The 10,232-nt window shown below is 50.8% G+C and overlaps 1 protein-coding gene and 1 pseudogene across 2 annotated transcripts; both read left to right on the forward strand.

The window, feature by feature from the left end:
• The first annotated feature begins 28 nt into the window (after positions 1 to 28).
• Positions 29 to 362, forward strand: LOC308530876 (large ribosomal subunit protein eL42-like; annotated as a pseudogene). Its single transcript has one exon. The product of its transcript is annotated as a large ribosomal subunit protein eL42-like (transcript).
• A 4,471-nt stretch (positions 363 to 4,833) lies between these two features.
• On the forward strand, positions 4,834 to 7,946 carry THAP11 (THAP domain containing 11). Its single transcript, XM_081107624.1, has one exon. The coding sequence runs from the start codon at positions 6,345 to 6,347 to the stop codon at positions 7,248 to 7,250; it is 906 nt and encodes a 301-aa protein (XP_080963750.1). The 5' UTR covers positions 4,834 to 6,344; the 3' UTR covers positions 7,251 to 7,946.
• The last annotated feature ends 2,286 nt before the right edge of the window (positions 7,947 to 10,232 follow it).

The raw sequence follows: 10,232 nt of genomic DNA on the forward strand, positions 1-10,232 counted from the left end.
TAAAGCAAAGAGCCTTTCCCTGCCAATAGCACTCTCACAAACATGGTGAACGTTCCTAAAACCCGCCAGACTTTCTGTAAGAAGTGTGGCAAGCATCACCCCACAAAATAACACAGTACAAGAAGGGCAAGGATCCTCTGTATGCGCAGGGAAAGAGCGTTATGACAGGAAGCAAAGTGGCTATTGGTGGGCAGACTAAGCCGATTTTCCAAAAAACGGCTAAAACTACAAAGAAGATTGTGCCAAGGCTTGAGTGTGTTGAGCCCAACTGCAGATCTAAGAGAATGCTGGCTATTAAGAGATGCAAGCATTTTGAACTGGGAGGAGATAAGAAGAGAAAGGGTCAAGTGCTCCAATTCTAAGCTTCGTGTTTTGTTTTATTATATGACAAATCTTTTTTTATATATATATATTTTATTGATTTTTTACAGAGAGGAAGGGAGAGAGATAGAGAGTTAGAAACATCCATGAGAGAGAAACATCGATCAGCTGCCTCCTGCACATCCCCCACTGGGGAAGTGCCTGCAACCCAGGTACATGCCCTTGACCGGAATCGAACCTGGGACCTTTCAGTCCGCAGGCCGACGCTCTATCCGCTGAGCCAAACCGGCTTTGGCAGACAATAAAATCTTTTTTTTTTTTTTTTAAATCTTGATATATTCACTTCAAAGAATAAAATAAAATAAAGCAAAGAGCCCTAGCCGGTTTGGCTCAGTGGATAGAGCATTGGCTGTGGACTGAAGGGTCCCGGTTCGATTCTGGCCAAGGGCACATGCCTGAGTTGCAAGCTCAATCCCCCAGTAAGGGGCGTGCAGGAGGCAGCCAATCAATGGTTCTCTCTCATCATTGATGTTTCTACCTCTCTATCCCCCGCCCTTCCTCTCTGAAATCAATAAAAATATATTTTAAAAAATAAATAAAACAAAGAGCCCTGGTTGGTTTGACTCAGTGGATACAGTATAGGTCTGCGGACTGAAGGTCCTGAGTTCTATTCTTATCAAGAGCACATGCCCAGGTTGTGGTCTTGATCCCCAGTAGGGGGCGTGCAGGAGGCAGCCAATCAATGATTCATCGTTGATGTTTCTGTCTCTCTCTTCCTCTCTGAAATCAATAAAAATAGATTTTTAAAAACAGCTTTGAACTGAATAATATGGAAAAACACAAAACTCATTTTTCTTTTTTTTTAAAAATATATTTTATTGATTTTTTACAGAGAGGTAGAGAGTTAGAAACATCGATGAGAGAGAAACATTGATCAGCTGCCTCCTGCACACCCCCCACTGGGGATGTGCCCGCAACCAAGGCACATGCCCCCGACCAGAATTGAACCTGGGACCCCCGAGTTGGCAGACCGATGCTCTAGCCACTGAGCTAAACCGGCCAGGGCAACTCTTTTCTTTTTAAAAAAATATATTTTTATTTGAGAGAAAGAGAGAGAGAGAAACCTCAATGAAGAGAATCATTGATCGGCTGCCTTCTGCATGCCCCACATTGGGGTTAGTTAGAGCCCACAACCCGGGGACCAGGAATCTAACCATGACCTCCTGGTTCATAGGTTGACGCTCAACCCCCGAGCCAGGCCAGCCAGGCCACAAAACCCTTTTCAAATCAGTTTGAGACACGCCTTACTTTTGTATGGTACTATTCTATGTATTTACATAATTGATTTGTAGACGAAAGGGGCCACATGATAAACTGATAAGCTCAGGGAAGGCCTGCATAGTGGTCTTGCAAACTCAGAGACCTAAAGTAACCACAAAGGATGGTCTGAAATTAAACTTTAATTAAAAGCAGTTATGGTGGGTAGTTACATCCTAGTCCCCTATCTTCACTGACATGGTCAACCTTTACCTTAATTGAGCTTATCTGTCTTTTTTTTAAAATATATTTTTATTGATTTCAGAGAGGGAGAGGAAGAGATAGAAACATCAATGATGAGAGAATCACTGATCGGCTGCCTCCTGCACACCCATCACTGAGGATTGAGCCCGCAACCTGGGCATGTGGCCTTGACAAGAATTGAACCTGGGACCTTTTGGTCCACAGGCTGACGCTCTATCCACTGAGCTAAACTGGCCAGGGCTGTCTTTTTGCATCTATAATAACATATCTTTGAAATGTCTGGGTAACTTGTAACTTCCCCTTTTCCAGACCTCTTGGGGCACAACCTAATGTGCCTGGGCGTCAGGACAGATACCACAAATCACATTCCTTCATTGTTATGTTAATTGTTCCTGCACCCACCTAAGTATGTGTCTATCATTTTACTTTTTATCCAATCCCAGGGTTTCCACCTCCCCCCACCCCCCACCCTGATTTTGCTTTTGTCTGCCTCTCTAATCTATCATCAGTGGATTTCATGTAACTCACCTACGTCCCTTCCTTTGATTGCAATGTATAAAAATAGATGAGAAACCGCCATTCTCTGGAGCACCATCCCAATCCGTTGAGATATTGCTTCCCGGCAACTGTCCAGTTTGGCTCAAATAAACTCACAAAAATTCTTTACAGGTTTGAATGTTTTTTTACGTTAATAGATCCAACTTTATATTTACTACTTGTTTAAAAAAACACTGGGCTCATGAAGTGAGGGAAGGAGTCAGAGATTGGCAAGGGCTGGACCATGTGAGGTCACACAGGCTCTGAAAGGAGTCTGGACATTATTCTAAATGCGGTAGGCCACTGGAGGGATTTAAGCAGAGGTATTACATAATCATATTTTCTTTGGCAGAACAGGAAGAACAATGCAGGGAGGCACGAATGAAAATAGGGAGCCACGTGACAGGATCTTGCCTTTCTCCAGAAGTGAAAAGATAAAGGGTGAGGTGACAAGATAAAGGAGAGTAGGGAGGGGAGAAAGCCATGCATTCAGATATGTTTTGAAAGTATACAGGATTAAGTGTAGATTAGAAGTGATTTTATGACTAGAAGGTAGAGGCTTTTTTGTTTTGTTTTTGTTTTGTTAATCCTCACCTAAGGATATTTTTCCATTGATTTTTAGAGAGAGTGGAAGGGAGGGGGAGAAACTCACTTCGATTGATTGCCTCCTGAAAACCCTTACTGCTTGGGGATCGAGCCTGCAACCTAGATACATGCCCTTGACTAGAATTGAACCTGAGACCCTTCAGTTCTCAGGCGCCGCGCTAGCCACTGAGCCAAATCAGCTAGGGCTAGAAGGTAGAGTTCTATTGAGCATAATATTCAATGTTCTGTGCAAAAGGAAATTATATTAATTTGTCCTCTCACCAATAGTTTTTGAGCAAGGTAGGTATTGAGACAGAAGTAGAAACCTATCAATAACTGTATGACAATGAAAATATATGACATATATAATGAGCTTTTGCTGAATTTTATCTCTACTGCACATCTACACTAATAAAAGAGAAACATGGTAATTGGCGTACGACTGCTACCCTTTTCATTGGCTAATCAGCAAGATATGCAAATTAACTGTCAGCCAAGATGGTGGCCGGCAGCCAGGCAGCTTGAAACTAACATGAGGCTTGCTTGCCTCAGTGAAGGAGGATCGTTGGAGGAAACCAACGTTCCCCGCCTGCGGCTGCAGGCCTCTGAGGGGGCAGTTTAAGGAACATTGTAACAAATACTGCCTGACTTCAGCCAGCAGATTCGCAACATTGTAAGCAAAGGCCAGAAACCTACTTTCAGCCGCAGAGGCCTAAGAGCTGGAGCCAAGCCTCAAGGTAAAGCTGGCCCAGAATAAAAAAAGAAAAAAGAAAAAAAGGAGCGGTTGGGAACTTCAGTCACTCCCAGCCTGAAAACAGCCCTCAGTCCCTCACCCAGACTGGCCAGGCACCCCAGTGGGGACCCCCACCCTGATCCAGGACACCCTTCAGGGAAAACCAGCCGGCCCCACCCATGCACCAGGCCTCTACCCTATATAGTAAAAGGATAATATGCCTCCTGGCACCGGGATCAGCGTGACAGGGGGCAGCACCCAAACCCCCTGATTGCCCTGCTCTGTGCCTGATAGGGGGGAGCTCCCCAACCCCCCCCTCCCACGGGCCCTGCTCTGTGTGTGATGGGGTAGAGCCATAACCTCCCCATCGGCCCTGCCCTGAGTGTGAGAGTGGAGGCGCCCCAACCCCCTGATCGGCTCTGCTCTGTGACGGGGGCAGCGCCCCAACCCCCTGATTGGCCCTGCTCTGTGCATGACAGGGGGTGGCGCCGCAACCTCCCCATGGACCCTGCCTTGAATGTGACAGGGGACCGTGCCCCAACCCCCCAATCGGCCCTACCCTGAGCGTGACTGAGGGTGGCATCACAACCTCCCAATCTGCCCTGCTCTGTGCATGACGGGGCAGCGCCCCAACTCCCCAATCGGCCCTGCTCTGAGCCCGACCAGGGGCTGCACCTAGGGATTGGGCCTGCCCTCTGCCACCCGGGAGCAGGCCTAAGCCAGCAGGTCGTTATCTCCCGAGGGGTCCCAGACTGTGAGAGGACACAGGTTGGGCTGAGGGCCCCCCTCCCCCCCAGTGCACAAATTTTTGTGCACCGGGCCTCTAGTATTACATAAACATTTAATCATAATAAAGTGTGACCATTTGTTACCATTGTATAAATGATTCACCCAGATGAATGTACATCTTTCACTATGGGCTACACATTCCAGAGAATGTATTTCTGAATTTGAAGGATTCAAGCTGTGGCCATCAGCTGCATAGGCCAGGAGGGATGGGACAGTCTCCTGTAATGGGTCTGTGAAACCCTTTCTCCCCACATTGTCCTGTATTTTCCTACATTTTAAGCAAAGGTCCCTTTTATAATAAAGAACAACAAAACAATAATAATGATAACAGTAGTAGTAATAACGTTAACTTGGGATGTTATTGTTTTCTTTGGCAAGCTTCTAAATGCCCAATCTGTTTTGTTTTTATAGCAAATGATTACAAATAATATATACTAGGCTTCAATTTCATACCCGTGGTCTGTAATCAGGGAGAGAAAAAAAAAAGAGGAGGAAGAGTCAGGATAAAGGTGAAGAAGAGCAAGAAATAGGACAAAGGGGGAACTCAGCAAAGGAGGACTAGCTTGCAGGTAATTCCCCTGGACGACTGCCTGGCCTCCTCCCTGGTTTTCTACAGCTTCTCTTGCCCTTTAGGATATTTCCCCATAGAAGTCGAGGGAGGAGGGAAGTTTCTTTTTACAATGCAAATCCTATCCATCCTTTTCTTTAACACTCTTCAACAGTTCTCAGTCGCTTGCAGAATAAAATCCCAAATCTTTATTTGGCCCAATTTGGTATCTTTAAGCGGCTTCTGCTACTCCGGCCGCCACCTTCCAAGCGCTTTAAAAGCAGAGCCTAGCTGTAGCTGGTTTTGCTCAGTGGATAGAGCGTTGGCCTGCAGACTGAAGGGTCTCAGGTTCGGTTCTGGTCAAGGTTTATTTCTGCGATGAGACATTCATTCGCGTGCATTCACTTCGGTTATCCAAAAGTCGGCCCCTCAACCCCAGCCTGTCTGATTCTTGCCAGGTTCCCAAATCCGGGCACTGTGACTGGCACACAAAAGGCACCTACTGGTCACTGTTTCGGTCAATAAGTGAGTCAACGCAAGCAGCGGCTGTTTTGGGGGCGAGCCCCAAAGAAGAGAAAAAGGACGCTAAGGTCTCAAGGGGTGTCTCGACCCAGGTCCCACTAACCTACTCCTGCAGGAACGCCGTCGCCTTCGCCTTCGGCAAGGAGCACCACCTCGCCTAAATCCTGGTCTGCAGTAACCCGACCTCTCCTGTGGGCGGCGCTCCAAGCCGCAGCCGCCGAGTTCAAGCAAGGCATTGTGGAACTTGTAGTTTCCGTGGGTATATGCCCAAAGCGCTTGCGCATCGGAGGAGCGCGCGCCTTCCGACTCCCCCCCCCCCCCCATGAGGGTTTCTTGTTTTTTAAAAGAGAGATCCAGGCGACAGCGTTCCAACCGAATACACCTCTTCAGTCCACTCTGATTGAGCCAGCTCTGGGAAGAATCTCCTCTACGGGGGCCGTGGCGGTTCCCTGAAAAGCGGCCGGAATAAGCACACCCCGCCCCGGAAGTAAGAGGTTTCTGGCGCGGTGCATTGTGGGGGGCGTAGTCCTCCTTCTCAGGCGGTCCTTCGCGGCGTCCCCGGGGCCGACTCCCGAGCGCAGGCGGGCGGCCTGGCGGGCTGCGCGGCGCGGGCCGACGGGAAGCGTATTCTGGGCACGGGGTGCCGGGCCAGCCGGCCGCGCCGGACGACAATAGTGGTAAGCCACCCAAGGTCTCGCGCGGCGCCGCCCGTCGAGGGGCGGGCGGCGGCAGACAACCGGGCCGTCGAAGAGTTCAGGAGGCCGGTGGGCCGGGCCGCGCGGCGCAGCCATGCCAGGCTTTACGTGTTGCGTGCCGGGCTGCTACAACAACTCGCATCGGGACAAGGCTCTCCATTTCTACACGTTTCCCAAGGACGCTGAGCTGCGGCGCCTCTGGCTCAAGAACGTGTCTCGTGCCGGCGTCAGTGGATGCTTCTCCACCTTCCAGCCCACCACGGGTCACCGTCTCTGCAGCGTCCACTTCCAAGGCGGCCGCAAGACCTACACGGTGCGCGTCCCCACCATCTTCCCTCTGCGCGGCGTTAACGAGCGCAAAGTAGCTCGCAGACCCGCCGGGGCCGCAGCCGCCCGCCGCAGGCAGCAGCAGCAGCAGCAGCAACAGCAGCAGCAGCAACTGCAGCATCCGCCGCCGCCGTCAGCCTCGACTGCCCAGACCGCCCAGCTGCAGCCGAACCTGGTGTCTGCTTCTGCGGCTGTGCTCCTCACTCTTCAGGCGGCTGTGGACAGCAGCCAGGCTCCTGGATCCGTGCAGCAGGCACCCACCGCTTCCACCGGAGATGATGTGAAACCCATCGATCTGACGGTGCAAGTGGAGTTCGCGGCCGCAGAGGGCGCCGCCGCCGCAGCTGCCGCGTCGGAGCTAGAGGCTGCCACCGCCGGGCTGGAGGCTGCCGAGTGTCCCATGGGCCCCCAGTTGGTGGTAGTAGGGGAAGAGGGCTTCCCTGATACTGGCTCCGACCACTCTTACTCGTTGTCGTCAGGCACCACGGAGGAGGAGCTCCTGCGCAAGCTGAACGAGCAGCGGGACATCCTGGCGCTGATGGAGGTGAAGATGAAGGAGATGAAGGGCAGCATCCGCCACCTGCGTCTCACCGAGGCCAAGCTGCGCGAAGAGCTCCGAGAGAAGGATCGGCTGCTGGCCATGTCTGTCATCCGCAAGAAGCACGGAATGTGAACGGGTTCCCCTGGGACTCCCCGGGCCCTGCCAGCCCAGGAGGCCTGCAGGCCGCCATTGCGAACTCGCCTATACTCCTGGGACACTGGTTGACTGGACTGAGGCTTAGGGGCAGCTGGACTGTTGCTGGTGACCTGACACCCTCTTGTTTCCTCTTGAAGTCTGGGACCTTGGACTCTGCTCTGGTGATACCAGCAGTTAATGACTTTGTCTCCCCCACATCCCCATCTCCAGTTCATGTTGTGGGTTCTGGTTAAGCAGAGGCTTAGGAACCACTGAACTTGAAACTTACCCCGTAGGGATGCAGGTGGGATGCCCAAGGACTCTGGGTTTGGGAAGACAACACCTTGTGGTTTGCCAGCAATCAGAGACACCTCTTCTGTGTGTAGTGATAAGGGAGCCAAGTGACATCAGGTCTCTTTTTCATGCTTTTCTTTCCCAGGTGCAGCCTGTGATTCTGATGGGAACTGGCAGATCTGTGCCTCTGCCTCCTAGGACCTCCCTCTCTAGGAGGCCATCTACAAGGGGATCTAGGTGACATGCTAATGGAGACCCAGCTTGCCAGGGACTTAGGTTTATCTTGTTATGTTTGCTACTGGTTACAAATTCTATTTTCTGTACATTTAGTCAGACTAAAGTTTTCACTGTGTTTGTTTGGCAAAATGAATTAAACAGAAGGTAAGGTTTTTATTTGGATTTCGCCCTTTTATTTTTACAAGGATTCAGCAAAGTGGCCCTGAAACATGGGGGAAATAGACTGAGGCCTGGTCTCAAGGACCAGGCTGACCCTGGGAGCAGAGATGGTCTCTCCATAAAGGAGTCCTAAGCACATGGACCCTTGCCCCTTAAGGTCCTCACAGACTTCCTGGCTCAGCTCCAGGTTTGGAAACTTGCACAAAATGGTCCCAGATTGTCCATGGGTGAGCAGCCTGTGTTCTTTTAATAGGGAGAAGGAGCAACTGAGAACTAAGCTGAATTGTGACAGTCTACTTCTCCGAGGGTTTTGAATTCCCAGGTTATCAGCTAGGGTTGAATTTTGCCCACTGTTATAGCCCTTAGGCCTAGTACAGTGTCTAATACACATAGGCATTCAATTACTCAAATCAGTGCAGACCACAGTCGGAACCAGCTGTGGCGCCTGCACAGGGCACAAGGACTCTTGTACAAATACCTTTCGCCTCGGTGCTCTCAGTATGAATTACCCATACAAGCTTTAAGGAGTAGGAGTTGGGATTTGTGACTCCTTGACTCATTTTCATGGCTGTTTCCATCTTTCTTAAGATTGGGTATTGTAGGGGTGAGATAACATTTGTATCTATAGCTCCAAGTAATTTTGCTCAAATCCAGTGGGGAAAAGCAAATGCCTTTAAAGCTAGCACTGTTTACTAAGGGTGTTGGGCACAAGTGGACAGTTCTTGAGCTCCATAAAACGTCATTCTCTTCTCTGTTACTTATGGAAAAACCACTTGCCTGGAAACTCCCTTTGGCTGCGAACTGAAAAGACCCTAAAATGTTCCTCAGTCTCTGCTCTTCTCTTTGGCACTGACTCGAGAAACAAGTTTTTGGTGGGGAGGCAGAGTGGGGCATAGGTTGTGTGCGTGCCTGGTTGGGGAAGAGACCGGATCTCTGCCTTTCTAGGTTTTTGGCTAGTAACAAGGTAGTGGAAGCACAGCAGTGCCCTTTGAGGCCAGCTGGAACTGAAACCCTTTGCCTTCAGCTATTGGCCAGTCTCTCATATGCCCCCCTCTTTCACTAGGAGTGAGGGGTTTCCCAGGCTCCGACCATGCTCTGTAGTGGATCCTCTAGCACCATTTGGTTGAAAGGACTGAACACTGTTTCTGCTTTGGCTCATGTGAACCTCTCAGCAACACTCCCAGGAAAGTGTGAGGGCTAGGACTTTGGTCTCTGGAGGTTATGTGTACACAACCTACCCAGTATTTTTGCTTCTTGGGAGGACAGCTCAGAGCAAGGGAGGTCCCAGATGCACCACAAGCAGGGCAATGTAGAGTTCTCACTGGCTGAGTAATAAGAAGCATGAGGCAAGGTAGTACACACCTGGAATTTAATAAGCTTGGCCTAGTCTTACCAGCCATCACTAGGAGGGTGGGGTGGGGTTGGTCGGTGAAGGTTCAAAACTCTTCTGGAAGAACAGGAGTACTGGGAGATCTCTGGCCTGGAGGGAAGGCATGGAGCTGCCAGCAGAAGCCTTGTAGCTATTCCCTTACCTATGCCTCCTCCCCTCCCGCCCTGGTTCGCTGTAGGGCATTTCCGCCAACCCGCCTGACCCAGAGGCAGGCCTTCAATGTTTGCGTTGCCCCGGAAACAACTAAAATAGGCGTTGAAAGGAAAGGGCAACCTGGTCATTTAAGTCACGGGGAAATTTGGGGTGAGCCAGTTACTTCTCTTTTCTCATTAATAAAAATGAAACACTTAGTTGTCTGCCTGTACCAAAAAAAAAATGTTTTGGAGACTTGAGTTGTACAAGTCTAAGAGAAATCTTGTCAGCCGCTGAGCCCCACTTGAGGAACATTTGAGTCTACAGCCCGAGGAGAAAGTCTTGCCTGCTCGAAAGCAGCTTCGGGCCGAATAGCGGTGGGCAGGGCGCACGAATGTAGGCCCGCAGAAGTTACGGATTTTGCCTGGGGCTGGTCTTGAGCACCTCGCCGAGTACCGAAGAGGAGGGGGGGTTCCCGAGCGGAAACAGCGCGGGGCCCAGGGAGGGACGGCTGGGCCAGGCTGAGATCCCACGGAGGCGGGGCCAACCCTAGACAGCGGCGCAGCCTGGGTGGGGTCGGACCAGCTGGGACCTGGTGACAACAAGCCCTGACCCTTGCCTGGCGCCAACTTCGGGTGTTCCAGAGGCTTCCGCTAGACCACAATTCTCAGGGGCTCGCCCCGGCAGCCGCCCTCCCTGGCTTAGCCTCACCTCCCGCGCTGCGGTCCGTGTCTGGGCCTCGGCGCATAGCACGCCGGGAACTGTAG

This window comes from Myotis nattereri (assembly GCF_964212035.1).
Source record: "Myotis nattereri genome assembly, chromosome: 15".
Taxonomy (NCBI): Eukaryota; Metazoa; Chordata; class Mammalia; order Chiroptera; family Vespertilionidae; genus Myotis; species Myotis nattereri.

Coding starts and splice junctions, on each gene's coding strand:
- THAP11 (XM_081107624.1), top strand. CDS start 6,345: ATGCCAGGCTTTACGTGTTGCGTGCCGGGCTGCTACAACAACTCGCAT.